The sequence below is a fragment of the Sardina pilchardus genome, chromosome 10 (assembly GCF_963854185.1).
Source record: "Sardina pilchardus chromosome 10, fSarPil1.1, whole genome shotgun sequence".
Lineage (NCBI taxonomy): Eukaryota > Metazoa > Chordata > Actinopteri > Clupeiformes > Clupeidae > Sardina > Sardina pilchardus.
Window position 1 is genome coordinate 24,043,564 of NC_085003.1, and position 19,359 is coordinate 24,062,922.

At 40.8% G+C, this 19,359-nt stretch overlaps 3 protein-coding genes across 4 annotated transcripts in view; all 3 read left to right on the forward strand.

Annotated features, from left to right (window-relative positions):
- Positions 1 to 3,046: 3,046 nt before the first annotated feature.
- Positions 3,047 to 5,855, forward strand: LOC134093896 (high choriolytic enzyme 1-like). Its single transcript, XM_062547194.1, has 8 exons — positions 3,047 to 3,118; positions 3,484 to 3,544; positions 3,649 to 3,801; positions 4,050 to 4,167; positions 4,315 to 4,493; positions 4,934 to 5,015; positions 5,428 to 5,594; positions 5,774 to 5,855. Exons 1-7 carry the CDS (start codon positions 3,059 to 3,061, stop codon positions 5,552 to 5,554), a joined length of 780 nt encoding a protein of 259 aa, XP_062403178.1. The 5' UTR covers positions 3,047 to 3,058; the 3' UTR covers positions 5,555 to 5,594; positions 5,774 to 5,855.
- A 4,129-nt stretch (positions 5,856 to 9,984) lies between these two features.
- LOC134093893 (high choriolytic enzyme 1-like) lies at positions 9,985 to 12,684 on the forward strand. Its single transcript, XM_062547192.1, has 8 exons — positions 9,985 to 10,056; positions 10,442 to 10,502; positions 10,633 to 10,785; positions 11,155 to 11,272; positions 11,447 to 11,625; positions 12,054 to 12,135; positions 12,287 to 12,453; positions 12,572 to 12,684. Exons 1-7 carry the CDS (start codon positions 9,997 to 9,999, stop codon positions 12,411 to 12,413), a joined length of 780 nt encoding a protein of 259 aa, XP_062403176.1. The 5' UTR covers positions 9,985 to 9,996; the 3' UTR covers positions 12,414 to 12,453; positions 12,572 to 12,684.
- Positions 12,685 to 17,187: 4,503 nt separating this feature from the next.
- cttnbp2 (cortactin binding protein 2) overlaps positions 17,188 to 19,359 on the forward strand; it is a 54,101-nt gene continuing 51,929 nt past the window's right edge. For both annotated transcript variants that reach the window (XM_062547177.1, XM_062547178.1), the window contains exon 1: positions 17,188 to 17,510. In XM_062547177.1, coding sequence (XP_062403161.1) covers positions 17,430 to 17,510 — 81 coding nt within the window. In that variant the 5' untranslated portion in view covers positions 17,188 to 17,429. The remainder of the gene's footprint in view (positions 17,511 to 19,359) is intronic.

Sequence of the window (19,359 nt, forward strand, 5' to 3'; positions counted from 1 at the left end):
GACTACCAATGGCAACTACTACCGCAATTAGAATGAGAAAATATATTTTTTATTGATTTTTGGTGCATATTTGAAGCATTTAAATGCGTACTGTGTCACCACAATGGCAGGTATCAGCAAACCCTCACCTGTAGTAAGTAGCAGACCACCAATGGCAACTACTACAGCAATTAGAATGAGAAAATATATTTTTATTGATTTTTGGTGCATATTTGAAACATTTAAATGCGTACTGTGTCACCACAATGGCAGGTATCAGCAAAACCTCACCTGTAGTAAGTAGCAGACTACCAATGGCAACTACTACAGCAATTAGAATGAGAAAATATATTTTTTATTGATTTTTGGTGCATATTTGAAACATTTAAATGCGTACTGTGTCACCACGATGGCAGGTATCAGCAAAACCTCACCTGTAGTAAGTAGCAGACTACCAATGGCAACTACTACCGCAATTAGAATGAGAAAATATATTTTTTATTGATTTTTGGTGCATATTTGAAGCATTTAAATGCGTACTGTGTCACCACAATGGCAGGTATCAGCAAACCCTCACCTGTAGTAAGTAGCAGACTACCATTGGCAACTACTACAGCAATCAGAATGAGAAAATATCAGCAATCAGAATGAGAACATGTCCTTCAAAAACGAATATCCAGCGAATATCAAACCCGCTGCTAACTTTTACCCGCTATGGATATCAATAAAATTTGTATCAAAGCATTTCTGATTCAGCATCCAATTCTTCGCAAGCAGGCAAATCTGACAACAAATGGCGCTGCATGAAAGTTACACACAGCAATGACAAGCAGTGGTGCCCTGATTTGCACTGAGTGCTGCATTTTGTTTTCCACTGTGTAATGGTTTATTGGAAGAGCTTATACACTTGTTTGCAAGTTGTGTAGTGTTATGGCAAAATTTGCTTTTGTTGCATATTTTGAATGTTTTGGCACAGTAAGGGCCTATTGCTGTTTCGCCCAGTGTGTTAACTGTTTTGAAAAATGTGGAGTTTGAGTTGACTGTTGCATCAAAGCAATCAAGAAAAATCATAATACAAGAAACAAATTGAGAGGTAGGTAAAGGTGCAATCATAGTTCTCTTTCATCATCTCAGTTTGACATCCACCAATGGGAGAGGCATAAATACCTGACCTCTGCAGAAGCATCCAATCCCACCTAGTCTGGCTCTGACAGGCAGAAGCACGAGTTTCCACGGATAGTCCCGCCCCCACATCAGTGGTTAAAGATGATATTGAATTAAAAAAAAAAAAACATGCTTACCCTGGCTTTGTTGAATGAGGAGTTTGGTCAAGCTATTGTGAGTCGACAATATAGTTGTTTTCTCGATATGCAAATCTTGGACATGTAAATGACCACTGAAAAACAGTCAGATTTGAACAACGACAGACTATGACACAAATACAGACTGTAGAATGTAAAGTAATGTTGTCAGCCAATAGCGCCTATATCCAGTGTTCTGCATGTAGGCAACTATTGAGCTGTCCATCGTGCTGTTGAAATTAATCATAATCAATCTATGTATACTTTTAATAGTTGTTAAGTTTATGCAGTGAAAAAAAAGAATCACTAGATTTGATTTCATCATGTACAGCGGCTGCACATGACTGAAATGTCTAGGTCTACAAAACGGAATCATGCTGTGACAAATCAATAACCAAGTAAATTCAATGAAACTGATTTAGTTACATTTATTATATGATGGATTTATAATTCCAATGCTGATGTATTATAGAGATAGCATGGGAAGTATGCATTCTGATACATACAATAGCAGTGTAAATGTTCAAGATTAACTACTGTATTAATACACTGTGCCACAATATTCAGAGACAGTCTTTGAATTAAAGGATATGTAAACCACTGAAACACCAATACTAGTGTGAATGTTCAAGATTAACTATTAATATACTGTGCCACAATATTCAGATACAGTCTTTGAAATATAGGATATATAAACTACTGAAACACCGATACTCAATACCTTTTCATGGTGGGAGCGAGTGGGAGCAAAGCATGGTTCATCTTACAGCATACATAAAACTCGACTCTACTGGCCTCTAAATGTCTTGAACTCTAAAACTCGTGAAAACTTTTGTCGACACGGTTAGCTGCATGATTATCTCAGTGTTCTTGCAAAGGCTCATGGGAGCACAATGTAATGGTGACACCAAGGCATCCCATGTATTCATTTGCCTTACTGGTTCAGTACTTCAGGTGCTTCACATTGAACTAAAATGATTTTGTTGGATGAATTCACTGTTGTGGCAAAATATGTCAGTTCAATGTAATAACATAACATTGTGTTTGAAAGAAAAACATGAGTTAGTTTTATTTCATGTTTGTGGTGTAGAAAATGTGACAAACAATCCTTCCTTCCTTTCCAAGTTGACTACTCAATCGGAATGACTATTTGAATACAACAAGGATGTATTTCATCCAGAACGTCTGTCTTCTCTGGGCAGCAGGTTTGCAATTGTAGTAATATGGTTTGATAAATTGGACCGCCCTGACTTTTCCTTTTTTACAGTGTGTGCTGACAAGGCATCTCAGTTCTTCCAGTTTCAAAGTGTTTCACGGCACATTACGTTTATCAATCCTCAAAGCAGGCTTTGGGTTGTTGTTATGGGTCTAAGCAGAAAAAAATCACATTCTAGTTTTGATATAATCTCGTAATGATATTGTTTACATGGTGTACCTTCATCAAAGTACATGCTGTTTAAAACCAGCTTTATCAATATTTTTAGTGATACAGGGCCACATTTCAAGGTTTCATTTCCCAGGTGTTCAAGTCCAGTGAGAAACAGGCACCTGTCACACTTAATCATGACATTGTTTTGCTTATCTAGCTCCATTACAAAATTCTCTACCGGTATATAAACAAACACTAACAGCGTTTCAAGTATTTTTCTGTTGCTTGTGTGGCAGGTGAGCCACACTGAATTAGGATACATATTTATAGCATTTTCTCTATTGTCATTATGAATTTGTGTTATAATTGTGTATTTCCACTATCTGATGTTCCTAGATCGCAATTGGACATGTTTTCCCTCAAAGTTATTATTGGGACTTTTGTCCTAATCTCCTCCACCTGGGCTGAGGTTTGTTGTCATCAATATTATTGTGTGTGTGTGTGCGTGCGTGCGTGCGTGCGTGCGTGCGTGTGTGTGTGCGTGTGTGTGTGTGCGTGTGCATGCGTGAGTGAATGCATATAAGTGTGCATTGTATTTCATATGGTCATATATTTGAGTGTGTGCTTTGGCTTTTCATAAGTGACTGTTTAATCAGATTATGTTTCCATCTACATATCTTTCTTTTTGCCTTCTCACACTGGCCCTGATATGCGTAAGTTCCTTGTATCTCATACTGTCTATAACCCAATATAATCCAAACATGCCATAACAAAATCAGTTTATGTAAATATTGTGAGTCATACAGTCATTTTTGCAATGATTTCCCTCTAGAGGAAGTTGGCATTGAGGACACCACTGTGTCTGGAAGACTGTACAGAGCCAACAAGAATGTTGGTGAGATATTCAATTTGAAGAGGGACTGATGGTGTCAAACATATAACATTTAAAAGACAGAAAGTGAATATTGCGCTAAAGCACAGGTTTTGTGTTTGTGTAAGTGCGTGGGCCAGAGGAGCCGTTGGTGGTGGACGATATTGCGTATAAATCTGAGGCTGAGAGGAACGCTGACCCCTGTACTTCCTATGGGTGCATGTGGCCCAAGTATTCTGATGGATACGTCTACGTGCCTTATGTGATCGCAAACCACTACTGTGAGTATTCTTGGTGCAATTGCATCTCGTAAAAAACAATCAATATCTTGAAAAAGTTAATCCCCCCCCCCCCCCCCCAAAAAAAAATATTTCAAAAAGTAAGCTCTAATCAGCTATAGGGCAGGGCAGTGAACTTTTCCACGATATTCTTACTTTTGGAGATGCACCTGTTTTGCTAAGAAAAGACATCCCCTGCTTGCCCCTGACCACCACTCCCTTTGCTCCTCTCTGCCTGGTCCTGTTTTCAGCCTCTAGAGAGCTGTCCATCATTGAGCGCGGTCTGCAGTCCTTCTCCAGCTCTACCTGCATCCGTTTTGTTCCCTGGAACTACGAGAGAGATTACATCTACATCCAGTCTCTCAACGGGTAGGCTACACACATTTCATCTCAACAAATGCACCTCTGTATCCTTCGCCTGTTCACATTGCACTGTTTTGATTAGTTGCCTACTTTATATATATATATTACAACAGTCATTAGCGATTTAGTCATTTCTTCTCTATTCTTTCTCAGATGTTACTCTTATCTGGGTCGTGCTGGAAATGGTCAGACCTTGTCTCTGAGTCGTTCAGGCTGCATGTACCACAACACCGTCCAGCACGAGCTTCTGCACGCCCTGGGCTTCAACCATGAGCAGACCCGCAGTGACCGTGATGGCTATATCCGAATCTATCTGGAGAATGTTGAATATAGTAGGCTACTCATCTCCCATTGATATGCGCTTTCTGTCAGATCCCATCATGCACATGTAGCCTGTACGAATAGGGAGGAGCCTGTGCTTGTGTGGGTGCAGTCAGGTTATGACTCAAAACAACTCAGGTTCTGAGGTTTTGAGGAGCTTGGTGTAAGTGGACCACTGTCTAAGGTTCTAGAACTCAGTTTTGAGGAGCTTGGTATTGCTTATTACTGTATTATAAGGGTTATTCCGCATCGAGTCCGGGTCTGGATTCGCCCTGTCGGTACTTTTTTTCCCCGATATCTGACCAGCGTTCTATATATTATGCCTTACTTATTAGACCACAGTATAATAAGATTCTTAGACTCCAAGTTTTGGGGAGCTTGGTAGGATTACTACTAGACCACAGCCTAATTACACACCATACTGATTTGTTTTTCCACATTTCCCATACAGGCATGCAGTACAACTTCAACAAGATCAACACCCTGAACCAGAATACTCCATATGATTACAACTCTGTCATGCAGTATCACAGGTCAATACATCTCTTACATCCTGCAATTGCCACAGTCAAATGAGGAGGTTCCCATTCATTCGTTCATTCATTCATTCATTCATTCATTCATTCGTTCGTTGATTCATTCATTCATTCATTCATTCATTCATTCGTTCATTCATTCATTTATTCAATCAGTCAGTCAGTGGGTGCCTCTCAACATGCCTCCTCGATCCTCGATGCTCGATCCTCGAGGGGCGTTCCCACTGATACTATAACTAACACTGATAGACTATCCCATTGTTTCCCCCCCCATCATTCTTTATGTAGATCAGTGAGGATCGAGGCCCGAGGAGCGAGGGAGGACGTATAAACGCTGCATGAGAGGCACCTAGTCAGTCAGTCAGTCAGTCATTCATTCCTTTGATGTTTCTAATGCTATATGTTTCAGGTATGCTTTCTCCATGAACGGCCTCCCCACCATGGAGCCAATCCCTAACCCGAATGTAGCATTTGGTGAGGCCAGCCAGATGAGCTACAACGACATCCTGAGGCTGAACAGACTGTACTATTGCTAAGAGGCATGTGTGAAATAGTGATCTAGACAGGATGATTCAGGTGTGTATGTCTTGGCAAACAAACACATGAATTCACTCTCCTGAGACATAACTGTTCACATTGACGACAACAACAGCACATTTGTGTCATGAAATAAATGTGCAAAATGTATCTGGCATCTTTAGTGTTCCATTAGACTGGATAAAGACTAAGGATAGCATTACATGTTTTCAAAACAGATGGGAGTTGTCTGCTTCCGATTCCTACTGACTGAATCCCTATCAATCCCTGGATATTGACTACCACAAAACACAAACGCAGGGATTCATAATAAACAGACATGCAAAAATACCATCACCATGAGTCATCTTCTTTCTCTGTATTCTCGATTCTGATCTAAATCTAAATTTGGTATTTTGCATAGCAAATACTTAACATAATTGGCTTTTTCACATTTCTGGTCATTAACATGTACACACACACACACACACACACACACACACACACACACACACACACACACACACACACACACACACACACACAGAAACAACTTTTTCTGTTGTTTCTTTGTCCCCCAAAATGGGAATAATGTTACTTCACCTCTCTGCAGTCAACTGCTCCACATGGCTGCATGGAAAATCAGTCTGGGTCTTTTGGCCCTTCTGTTGGTGTCCTCCATTAGAGCTGAGGTTAGTCATCACTCATTGCTCCGTCATTAGTCATTGTGTGTGTGTGTGTGTGAGTGTGTCTATCTTTGTCTGTGTGTGAGTTTGTGTATGCCTCCATGTGTGTGTACGTGTGTGTGTGTGTGTGTGTGTGTGTGTGCGTGTGTGTGTGTGTGTGTGTGTGTGTGTGTGTGTGTGTGTGTGTGTGTGTGTGTGTGTGTGTGTGTGTGTGTGTGTGTGTGTGTGTGTGTGTTTGTGTTTGTGAATAGAATAGTTTTGAAATAAAACCGCCAGTTACGTTTATCTAAGCATGAATAATAAATTACATCATAATGAGCTGTGCTGGAATAAAAAACATTTCATTGCTGAATGTTTGTGATGTCCTGGAGATATACTGAAAATTCCACAGATAGTTCCCTGGGACTGTTTGACTGCCTTGAATATTGTATTTTACTTATTGTTCCTCTTGCAGGCATACACTGCAGACATGCAAACAGCGCAGGGCTAAACATGAGGCAAATGATCTTTCACATCTTTTTTTCATTCATATGAATGGACGTTCTCTCTCTACTGCCCCATAGTGGCTCTTGTCAGACTTGTTCTGTTCATGAATACTGAAATGAATTACAGTTTTGTTTCAATTGCTATCAAGTGCTTAACCATACTTCAGATACTTTTTCTAAACTCTTAACACAGACTCACACCTACAAAACACAATTGACAAGATCATTTTCTTCTCAAAAACACATTTGGTTAAATATATACTGTATTAACTCATCATTTCAAAATAGAAGACATCTTTCTCAAAATGAAATTATTTTCAGCTGTATGTCCACATGTAATGTTCACATTCAAAAGCATTCCAGTAAAAAGCATTTCCCCCCTTTACTGTTTACTAGGAGGTACATAGAAATACTGTTTACAATAGAACAGAAAAAGTGTTACAGTATTGCTTACAGTGAACAAAATATCCATGAAACACACAAGGGCATTCTGAACAAAAAAACAACAGCAAAAAGCCCAGATAAATAGAGGGGAACTGAAAAACAATATCACCACCACACATTCTTACATCTCTAGCTGCTCTTCTCATTGGGCCTGCTCTTCTCCCTGGCCCTACTCCTCTCACTGTTCCTGCACCTCCTAATGCTCTCTCACTGGGCCCGCTCTTCTCCTTGGGCCCCTTGCTATTACTTCTTCGTCCAGACATGACAGTATTTGTCTTTTTCTGTTTCTGTTTCTGTTTCCAAAAAACATTACCTCCTCCTTTTACTGTATAAGTGTCAACGTAATAGAGAGAAATAACCCCTGCCACTGAGTCTAAGACAAACTGGAATCAGCTGTGGCTGGCCCAATTTACCCAACATAAATCATCTGTGTGTCAATTATCAGCTGAGATATATTGATTTTGAACTGGTAACATTGCAGAAGCAGAGGTTTTTATTCTGTATCTAAGGTTTGGAATATTGTTTTAACTATGTACTGTAGGATGTTGTGTGTTAACGTCTGTAAATAATAGAAAAGCATATATTGTGTGAAAACGACATGAAATGTGTGAATGGTATGGCCATAATAGACCGATGCTGTGCTAATTGTGTTTAGAGTTTTGAAAATGTGACAACTGTATGGACAAATGCTTGTTAGCGACTGTAATACAAGAAACGTTTTAAGATCAAACCGATTTTTATTGATTAAACTGATTTTTAAAAAGGTCATCCTTAACTGAAAATATGTGTTATGTTATGCTAAATGCCACATTATTTATTTATATATATATATATATATATATATATATTAGGGCTGTCAAAATAACTGATTAATTTAGATTCATTAATTTGAGATAAAATAACTGATTAAAAAAATTAACGCAGATTAATCGATGATCTTTGACCCGGAGCCATCTAGTCAGTAACCATTGTAAAATGGTAAAAGTAAAATGGGGAGACGGGAATGTGCTGCCTGGATCATTGATTGGAACATTTACTTAAAAAAAACGGCCTGGGGGTATTAAAAAGAAAGTGTTGATTAAAGCAAAGTCCTCTGCAATGTCTGCAGCACAGAATTTGCATATCACCGGAGTTCGTCAACTCTTAAGTACCACATTACTGCAAAGAAATAGTGTTGACATTGCGATTTTGCGATTACATTTTATATGCGATTAATTTAGATTAATTAATCACAGAGTATGTAATTAATTAGATTAAAAAAATTAATCGATTGACAGCCCTAATATATATATATATATATATACCAGATAAAGGTGCAATATAGTTCTCCTTCATCATCTCATGTTTGACATCCATCTGTGCCTGACCCCTGCAGACGCATCCAATTACACCAAGTCTAGCTCTGATTGACAGAGCATGAGTTTCCACAGATAGCCCCGCCCCCACATCAATTAAAGATGATATAGAATAATAAAAAATACTTTGGCTTTGTTGAATGAGGAGTGTAATGTAATCCATAAAGCTACTGTGAGCTGGAAATACACTGGTTTCCTCCTTCATATGCAAATCTTGGACCTTGAAATGACCACTAAAAAACAGTCAAATCTGAACAAAAACAGACTATGACGCAAATACAGACTGTAGACTGTAAAGAATGTTGTTGTAGGCCAATAGGGCCTACTGTATGTGCAGCCACCATGTTTCAGGCATGTAACTATTGTGCCTTCCCAACCCAGGTTGTGCCTTCCATATGCTGTTAAAATTCATCACAAAATAATCTGTACACTATCTACATTATATACTTTCTTTGGGATTTATTAGCTGTTTAGCCAATGTGCAGACAAAGCATTTATCTCTTTTCTGTCTTTGAAACAATGACGTTAAGTGTTTCTGGGCACATTTATCAATTCATCCTCAAAGCAGGTTTTGGGTTGTTGACACTATGGGTCTAACAAGGTCACATAACCGTTTTGCACAGCTATGAAGATAATACAATGCTGATGTAATCTTAAGTATTCCAGACACGTTACACACTTTATGTAATCTATCGGAATACGCTACAGAATACACTTTTTACGGCATGCATTCTGTAATCTTTAGTGGAATCCATTTTAAAAGTAACCTTCCCAACACTGCTAACCAGTATGTCTATTATTGTGAGAATGCAGGCAAACCATGAGTGAATATGAAATATTCAGCAGTGATAAAATGAACAGTTTGTTCAGTTGTTTCAAGCTGATGCTGTATGTGCTGCGGAGACAAAGATTTTGATGCTCAGTGACTGCTTTATCTGTGTTTCTTTTAGTTTAACAAAAATAAATATGGAAAAGCAACAGATGAGCTGTATGGAAAAGCCAAAATCATCTGTAAAGTTTCAATCAAAGTGAAGGGTCATTCCTTCCTGTGCACCATCTGCCCTCTTCTTGTTAGGAACTGCTACGATAGAATAAAATCATATTCTAGTTTTGATATAATGTCATAATGATATTGTTTACATGGTGTACCTTCATCAAAGTACATGCTGTTTAAAAACAGCTGTATCAATATTTTTAGTGATACAAGGCCACATTTCAAGGTTTCATTTCCCAGGTGTTCAAGTCCAGTGAGAAACAGGCACATGTCACACCTCATCATGACATTGTTTTGTTTATCCAGCTCCATTACAAAATCTCTACTGGTATATAAAGCAAACACTAACAGTGTTTCAAGTATTTCTCTGTTGCTTGTGTGGCAGGTGAGCTAGACTGATTTAGAATACATATTTATCATATTTTCTCTATTGTCATTTTGAATCTGTGTTATAATTGTGTATTTCCACTATCGGATGTTCCTAGATCGCAATTGGACATGTTTTCCCTCAAATTTATTATTGGGACTTTTGTCCTAATCTCCTCCACCTGGGCTGAGGTTTGTTGTCATCAATATTATTGTGTGTGTGTGTGTGTGTGTGTGTGTGTGTGTGTGTGTGTGTGTGTGTGTGTGTGTGTGTGTGTGTGTGTGTGTGTGTGTGTGTGTGTGTGTGTGTGCATGCGTGAGTGAATGCATATAAGTGTGCATTGTATTTCATATGGTCATATATTTGAGTGTGTGTTTTGGCTTTTCATAAGTGACTGTTTAACCAGATTATGTTTTCATCTACATATCTTTCTTTTTGCCTTCTCACACTGGGCCTAATATGCGTAAGTTCCTTGTATCTCATACTGTCTATAACCCAATGTAATCCAAACATGCCATAACAAGACCAGTTTATGTAAATATTGTGAGTCATTTTTGCAATGATTTCCCTCTAGAGGAAGTTGGCATTGAGGACACCACTGTGTCTGGAAGACTGTACAGAGCCAACAAGAATGTTGGTGAGATATTCAATTTGAAGAGTGATTGATGGTGTCATAGAAATGATATATTTTATATACATAAAATGTTAACGAAACTACACAGAAAGTGAATATTGCGCTAAAGCACAGGTTTTGTGTTTTACATAAGTGCGTGGGCCAGAGGAGCCGTTGGTGGTGGACGATATTGCGTATAAATCTGAGGCTGAGAGGAACGCTGACCCCTGCACTTCCTATGGGTGCATGTGGCCCAAGTATTCTGATGGATACGTCTATGTGCCTTATGTGATCGCAAACCACTACTGTGAGTATTCTTGGTACAATTGCATCTCGCAAAATTCATTTAATTCATCCCCCCCCCCCCCCTAGATTCATTATACATAATGTGAAATATTTTTTTGTTTTATTCAATCTTGATGATTCGAATCTTGATAATTTCACTTTACAGCTCATGGAAATCAAAAAAACAGTATCTCAAAATGTTAGAAGAATAAAGAATTTAGAATACAGAAATGTTGACTTCAGAGGAGCTCTAATCAGTTAGGGCAGGGCAGTGAACTTTTCCACAATATTCTTATTTTTGGAGATGCACCTGTGTTCCTAAGAAAAGACATCCCCTGCTTACCCCTGACCACCACTCTCTTTGCTCCTCTCTGCCTGGTCCTGTTTTCAGCCTCTAGAGAGCTGTCCATCATTGAGCGCGGTCTGCAGTCCTTCTCCAGCTCTACCTGCATCCGTTTTGTTCGCTGGAACAACGAGAGAGATTACATCTACATCCAGTCTCTCAACGGGTAGGCTACACACATTTCATCTCAACAAATGCACCTCTGTATCCTGCACTTGCTCACATTTAACTGTTTTGTTGTCCTACTATATATATATATATATATATACTGTATATATATATATACTGTATATGGCACAGTCATTAGCAATTTAGTAATTTCTTCTCTAATCTTTCTCAGATGTTACTCTTATGTGGGTCGCACTGGCAATGGTCAGACTGTGTCTCTGGCTCGCTCTGGCTGCATCTACCACAACACCGTCCAGCATGAGCTTCTGCACGCCCTGGGCTTCAACCATGAGCAGACCCGCAGTGATCGTGATGGCTACATCCGAGTCCATCTGGAGAATGTTGAATATAGTAGGCTACTCATCTCCCATTGATATGCTCTTTCTGTCAGCGCCTATCAGGCAGGGGATGAGCCTGTGCTTGTGTGGGTGCAGTCTAAGGTTCTGACTCTAAGTTTTGAGGAGCTTGGTATAGGTTGTTACTAGACCACAGTCTAAGGCTCTAGGACTCCAACCTTTGAGGAGCTTGTTATTACTAGACCACAGTCTAAGGCTCTAGGATTCTAAGTTTTGAGAAGCTTGATAACTTATTGATATTATATTTTAGATGATTTATAATCTATTTTAAACCATATTTGAATCCCTCTAAATGGCAATAATATTATCTAGTGCCAGCATAGGTTATTCTCACATGTTGGTAGATTGCAATAACTTCTCCATGGCAAATATTAGGCCTAATTACACACCATACTGATTTGTTTTTCCACATTTCCTATACAGGCATGCAGCACAACTTCAACAAGATCAACACCCTGAACCAGAATACTCCGTATGATTACAACTCTGTCATGCAGTATCACAGGTCAATACATCTCTTACATGCTGTAACTGCCACAGTCAAAGGAGGAGTTTCCCCATTCATTCGTTCATTTCATAGTCAGTCAGTCAGTCAGTCAGTCAGTCAGTCATTCATTCATTCATTCCATTGATGTTTCTAATGCTATATGTTTCAGGTATGCTTTCTCCATGAATGGCCTCCCCACCATGGAGCCAATCCCTAACCCGAATGTAGCATTTGGTGATGCCAGCGAGATGAGCTACAATGACATCCTGAGGCTGAACAGGCTGTACTATTGCTAAGAGGCATGTGTGAAATAGTGATCCAGACAGGGTGATTCAGGTGTGTATGTCTAAGTAAACAAACACATGAAGTTACTTCCCTGAGACATAACTGTTCACATTGACTACAACAACACATTTGTGTCATTAAAAAAAAACATTATATGTTTTCAAAACAGATGGGAGTTGTCGACTTCTGATTCCTTCTGACTGAGTCCATATCAATCCCTGGATATTGACTACCACAAAACATGAATGCAGGGATTCATAATAAACAGACATGCAAAAATACCATCACCATGAGTCATCTTCTTTCTCTGTATTCTCGATCTAAGACATTTGGTATTTTGCATAGCAAATACTAATAATAATTAATAATTTGCTTTCTCACATTTCTGGACACATGTGCACTCACACACACGCACACACACACACACACACACACACACACACACACACACACACACACACACACACACACACACACACACTTTACAGTACATTTGACCCCTTCACAGACTGCAGCCTACATGCATGTTTCCTATCAGTGTATGAGATCTCTATTAATGCCAAACATTTATGAATAGCTTTGGGTTATGCAATGGGTTTTCAAAGTTCAGGACACTGAACAGAGCTGTGCTAGCTGAACAGCCCTGAGGGTGTCCGTACTTAGGTTGATATACAGCATGCACTCAACCAGCCCGTGTTTCCATGGATACATTACTTTCAGCTTGCATCACCTCACTTAATGCGATGCGTCTAACTATTAACTGCATTCGTGAAGCAAATACTATCACTGACAGCACACAGATAACATCTGTTACTGCCGGTTTTATATCTGAAGGAATTGTCACTAGCTGTACAGCTGAACCTAATGATCCACCAGTAACCCTAATACAAAATGACCTGACGGAAATGAGGTCGTTTCATAGCACTGTCACTAGGGGGTGTCATGAACTTACAGGCGTCTTTCTTTTCCCCCCTTTTTGAGACGGTGACTCACCTACAGTGAATATTTTCGCATTTTACGTGTCTACACTTGAGTTGACCTTATCTAGAGTAATACATTTGACTCTGTTTAACGATATCATGCTGAGGAGTCCCAAACATCACAGATTCGAGGATAGTATGTTTTCTTTGGTTGCCACAAAACAATGACATACTGTTCCACCTGCAAGATTAAAGGTTATTTAGACACAAAGGCACACAGAAAAGGGATAAGAATAGATCTTCATAACTAAACTAGGACGATACAGAGCGTGCTTCAAGTGATTTTTTAGACCTTAAAAAATAAAACTATTAATGTTCTTCTAATGTTGCCTATTGAATGTAAACCAAACCAAAGTGCAACAGATCACCAGCATCTGTGTTGCATGAATTCAAGAGAGAGAGAGAGAGAGAGAGAGAGAGAGAGAGAGAGAGAAAACTGATTCTGGTCAGGGTAAAGAATGACTAGTCTGGCTGGGGCTTCATGGACATGCTTCAGCTGTGACCTGATTTCCTAAAAGACAAACTGAGTCCATCAAAGACTTTGGCCCTGCCAGATAAATCAAGTCTCAATCTCATCTCTTTAGTATTAGGTTCTTTGTTAGGCCTTGACATTCTCTACCTCTGGATAATATCACCCAAAAATGGCAAATCTCCTGAGGTCTTTTGTCAAAATTATTTCTCAAAGAACATAATGTTTTTGTAATGAAACATGTTACCTCTTAATTCTATAATCATGCCATAGTCTATGGAATAAGGTAGGCCTAAATGAATGAATAGACTGGGTTTTCAACCTAAGTGCAAAAAAGCTTGAACGCAGGTGTCATTTGCTTTGCTACCCAAAGGTCTGGGAGAAAAGCCAACATGTGTGTGTGTGTGTGTGTGTGTGTGTGTTTGTCTTTTCACTATCCTTGTCATAGTCTCACTGGGGTGCACGTGCTGCAACTCCAAACACCAGCAGCCAGTGTTCTGGTCACACATTCCTGCACATTCATGTTTGAGAGAAAGCATTTGGTCTGTCATTTCAACTTGTGAGGTTGTCATTTAACCCATTGTCTCTTTGTGCATTTTGCAAAGGATGACCAAGGGACTCCTCACTCAGATCGATGGAAGTGGGGGGGGGGGGATAAGTTACTCGGACTGGATCGACCACATTCCTTCTGACTGAGATCACATAACTTATTAAAAAATAACTTATTAAAAAAATCTCTAAAAAAAGAGAGACTACAGTACATGTAGTTCAATTGTGGCTCTCAACTGCATTTGGGTGTTAACTTAACAATATGAATGTCACTGTCTGTCAGAAGGAACCACTGCTGGGTTCTGTAATCATAGTTTTCAAGTCTGGCAGTCTGATATTTTAGGAGACATACTGGCAATCTTCAAGAGGTTTTCTACACTGTTGTTTTACGTATTTTCTCGTCTCGTTTTCTCGTTAACGGCTAGGTCATTGTGACTTCTCGCACTGCATGAGAGTTCTCACAACACTACACACTCGTTCCAGTGAGCCTTCCCTTGCAGTTCGTGGTGGAGCCCTCTGTCATATGAGAGCGGGGCTATATGTGTCAGTGAGACGGCTCTGATTTTAAACTCCTCAAGTTGGGAAGCATCTAATCTCCCTGGAATGTTAAGTCTAGGATCCTTTTTTAAGAGGACAGTTGAATCTCTACGATCGTCTCCAGTATCGCCAGGGTTGTGACCTCAAACCTGCTTTTGAATGGTGGAGTCCCAACTGAGAGAATACTGCACGAGGCCCTGTATGACCAGAGCTGTCAACTCCCTCTGAAATGCTGGTGAATTTCATCCAAAGATAGCAAAGCCGGGCTTGACACCCTGATAATTTTGCTCATGGGCAATCTTTTCATCAGTTCAATTCAATTCAGCTTAAAGAACCAGAAAGCCCTGCACAGACAGTATCAAAATGGTGCAAAATCATCATTTTCCTAATAACCTACAATTCCAGTAAAAGGATGGAAATGGATCTCACCACCATCACTGTCAGCAGTGGGCTACTCTCTCTGCTGCTGGTGCTTGGAGTGCTCCTCAGTAGTCGGAGCCAGTTGCGCAGCATCCGGGCTCTCTGTCAACGGAAGCGAGACGCCGCTTCAGAGCACATAGGCGCCTCTGATGACCATCCCCACACTCTGGCCAGAAACCTCTGTAGCCCTCTGTGCCATGACAATGGCTCGAGTCACTCGGCGCCAAGTCCTGCAGAGGCGCAAGAGGAAGGGGACGCGGAGCAGAGTGGCAGACCCCAAATCCATCTCATTCAGCACTGTTCCGTGCACACAATTCTGCCCTCACACACACACACACACACACACACACACACATACACACACACACACGCACACACACACACACACGCACTGCGCAGGGCAGGCCGTCATTTTTGCTAAATGCGGAAAATTCTATATGAGAACTTTAGCTCATTTGCTAAAGCTATTTGTTGTTATCTGCTGATCCTAATCGATTCCAGATTAAAGATAATAAATTTGTTTCTGGGTTTCTGAAAGAGAATGGATTATCCAGGTTGGAAAGTTACTGTGTGAGCACAATGTTTATGGGCGAAATCAAAGTCACATGAGGAAAAGTCTAGAACACTATGGCAGGGGTCACAGTCATTAGTGAATCACCAGTATTGTGTGACAGCCCCTCTCTGTACAGAGACATGGTGGCATTATGAGGGGCAGCTTGCGGTACATTACAGTTCACATGCTACTTCATATGGACTGATACAAGACTAATATGATTTGTGCCGCATCAGAGGAGGGTCTCCTATTAGCCTTGTACTCTTGGTTGCCTCTGCACTGGTGGTCCATTCACCCTGCAAACACTAGAGGCTGGCAAATTGCTGCAAACATGATTAGCCAAAACTGGCATGGGTTCAGCCATCAATTAGAGTCAGGAAAGCCAGAGAGTCCACAGTAGTTCCCTTCACTGCTCTAAAAATATCCATGGTTCAGCTGGCAGGAGTAGCCAGATGTATGGTTGCACTATTAAATGCATAACAAATATGACTCAATATTCCTCCTTGACATAACAGAGCCCAAAGACATTTCAACACATTAACAAGAACACATTAAAAGCCTCCTCTTATTGAGGCTTCATTTGTCAATGAAGTGGGTCTTGGCTGCCTGATTCCAGAATAGGACCTCATATTAGCACAACAGACACATCTGAGTAGTACTGTAATAGGCTCATTAACACTATAGGCCATGGCTTCATTGACTGGGTAGCAATCTAGTACAGGTACAGATTCATAAAGGCCTACAGGTATAGGCAGCTCTAGGAAGTCGCTGGGTGTGGCAAATTATGTATCCTATTGAATCAAAATAACTATAAGGGCATTGACAAGAACATAGGGGCCCACTTGCAGCATACAATAAACAGAACACATAATTCATAGCCCAAAGGCTTAAAGAATGTTAAGTGTTTTAATCTAAATCAATCATTTGCCAAAATATTGTGTTACATTGATTTATTATTGCAACAGTCTTACAGAAAACATTGTAGAAGCAGAGGGGGTGAAATTAAATGTAGCCTAACCTTGGAGACACAGCGCATAATAACACAAGGTAGCATACAATGTTGCATTGTTAAAATGTTGCCCTGACTGGTTACGGCTGACTTTAAACAGGGAAATCTTCATTCCAGTCCCCTACGACCCACACGGAAAAGGCGACTAAATTTGTGTGGCACTATAGAGGTTAAGCGACGGTTATATCGAAGCAGAAATAGGATCGACGTTTACTGGCAAATGCTCGTGTCACTCTTACCCCCTTTTCAAGTTTGGAACAGGAACGCACGGGATTTGCATCTGGAAGGCTCTGGTCCACGCCTTCAACGCAAACCTCACAACCTGAGCGTCTCAACATCGGCGTAGAACCAAAAGAAACGGTTGTTTTTTATTTGACGGCTGTTATTTCATGTCGAGGGGACTGCCTTATGTGATTTACATTCAGCAGCGTAATAGTTAAAGCCGTGCCGAATGCGTTGTTTTATGTTGTGTGTGGTGCCCTCACTCCAGCAGACCGCTACAGTAGGAAGATGGCGTCGGAGGGAGCGAGCGGGGAACAGCCTCCTCCGATACAAACACTGGCAGCCGCAATCCATGGAGGTGTCGAAGCGGTAAGAAATTGTTTGAGAATAATGGCTATTTATCGGTAGTGAATGTGGCATTATACCAACGTTGAATAATAACAGGAAAGACTGTAACGTTACATGTCCAGTTTTCAATACAAAGCTGCGACGCTCATCGTCGCTGCACATCTTAAGGTGTTATTTTGTTGAATCCAAAGCAATTTGCGAAGTCAAGATGATTGTTGGGTAGCCTCCAGCTACATAATAGTGTAGGCTAGGCCTACGCACATTGCTTAACATCACTGACTAGGTTGCCATTTCTGTTGTTTTATCCTCACATACATCTTTTTGGTCGAACAGATCTGACTTCTGCACAAAGCAGTTTTTCATATGCTGATGCTGTGGCTTAATAAGAAGTGAGTCGTGGCGCTTTGATCAGACTATGATAGCGCGTTTAAAGATGATTAGGTCCATGTTCCCTACATTTTGATTGAAAATCATTTGATGACACTTCGCTGTGATTTTTGTTAAAATATTGAGACCTTTTTTTCCACTCAGTTGAAATAGGCCACACAGTTGCCTGTGTTTAAAGCCCTTGATTCTTGATGTTTCCCTCAGTGCTCGAAAATGGTAGCTTGAGTTGAAAACAAACCATTACAACGTAATAATCATTGTAACGTAGGTTAAGACGACAGAATTGTCAACATGAAATCAAGTTGCTGGAGGCTGAGGATCTATGACACAGTAATTTATGACCAGAGAGAGAGAGAGAGAGAGAGAGAGAGAGAGAGAGAGAGAGAGAATCTGCTGTGAGGTGCCACGCAGTTTAAAAAAAGAACTCCAGTTGAGTTTGATGCCCTCTTGTTTAGGAAGCCTTTATAGAATCCACTCAGCTCACATCCTAGTTTGTGTACATAAGGCAATTTCAGCCAACAGCTGTCTACACATTTAGTCTAACAGGAATGTCAAGATAAACTGCAGGTCAGATCAAGCATTTTACGTTGCAACATTATATAGGCCCAAATAACAACACAAAACTAACTTGAAAGATTATGTGTATCCTACTATTTGTTAATTCCTTTGCAGTATTTGGATACACAATGGCATGTAGTTTGCTCACATCTGGCTCTTTATGCTAGAGCCTGCCGGCTACCAGGACCTCCGTGTTGCACAGTACAGGTAACATGCTCGTGGCGTGCTATTATTAGGCTATAACTGTTCAGTGCCCCCTATCCCAACCTTGATTGTTGCTGTGGGAGAGTTTAAATATAGCCAATCGGTTTCTGAAAGGTACAGCAGGAGTCTCCAGGGAGGGTTGGTGGAGCGTGTGTGGGGGGTGGGGTGGTTGAGGTTATGTTCACCGGAGATGGTGCTAAATTGGTCTGAATTTCAGTGACTCAGCTGGCATAGTTCATAGTACCGTGTCACTCAGCCAGTCTCGGGGACGGGACGGGCGCTTTAATAGTTGGTCGGCAGGCTGGTTTACATTTGGAGTCATGTTGAACAGGTGCCCCTGCCCTGCTGCCACGGAGCAGAACCTCCTCGTCCCCTCCACTGCACCCCGTATATCTCCTCATAGCTCATAGGGTGGCTTGTCCTGCCAGCTCCTTCGGAGCCTTCCCAGCTCGGTATGCCGAAAGGCCCCACGGCTTTTTAATTAAACTGGTTCTTGCCCCCTTGTTGGAGGAGACCCTTTTTTTGTTGCCTCTCAGCAGGGAAGGGTGTGCTTGTCAAGACCATTCAAGAAATACCCCCCCCCCCACACCCGCCCCCCCCCACACCCCCCCCCCCCCCCCCATCTGTCTGAAGGAAGGGGAGGGCTTAGCTGTGAGTGGGCTTGGCTTTCCCTCTCTGTACATTACCTCAAATCCCCTGGCCACTTGGCTCTGCCTGTACA

What these genes read in the sequence shown, in the direction of transcription:
- LOC134093893 (XM_062547192.1), top strand. Translation starts at nt 9,997, where the DNA reads ATGTTTTCCCTCAAATTTATTATTGGGACTTTTGTCCTAATCTCCTCC. An exon ending in TGTGATCGCAAACCACTACT is followed by an intron (nt 10,786 to 11,154) that starts GTGAGTATTCTT and finishes TCCTGTTTTCAG; the next exon opens with CCTCTAGAGAGCTGTCCATC. An exon ending in TCTGTCATGCAGTATCACAG is followed by an intron (nt 12,136 to 12,286) that starts GTCAATACATCT and finishes TATATGTTTCAG; the next exon opens with GTATGCTTTCTCCATGAATG.
- LOC134093896 (XM_062547194.1), top strand. Translation starts at nt 3,059, where the DNA reads ATGTTTTCCCTCAAAGTTATTATTGGGACTTTTGTCCTAATCTCCTCC. An exon ending in TCTCCTCCACCTGGGCTGAG is followed by an intron (nt 3,119 to 3,483) that starts GTTTGTTGTCAT and finishes TTCCCTCTAGAG; the next exon opens with GAAGTTGGCATTGAGGACAC. An exon ending in TACATCCAGTCTCTCAACGG is followed by an intron (nt 4,168 to 4,314) that starts GTAGGCTACACA and finishes ATTCTTTCTCAG; the next exon opens with ATGTTACTCTTATCTGGGTC.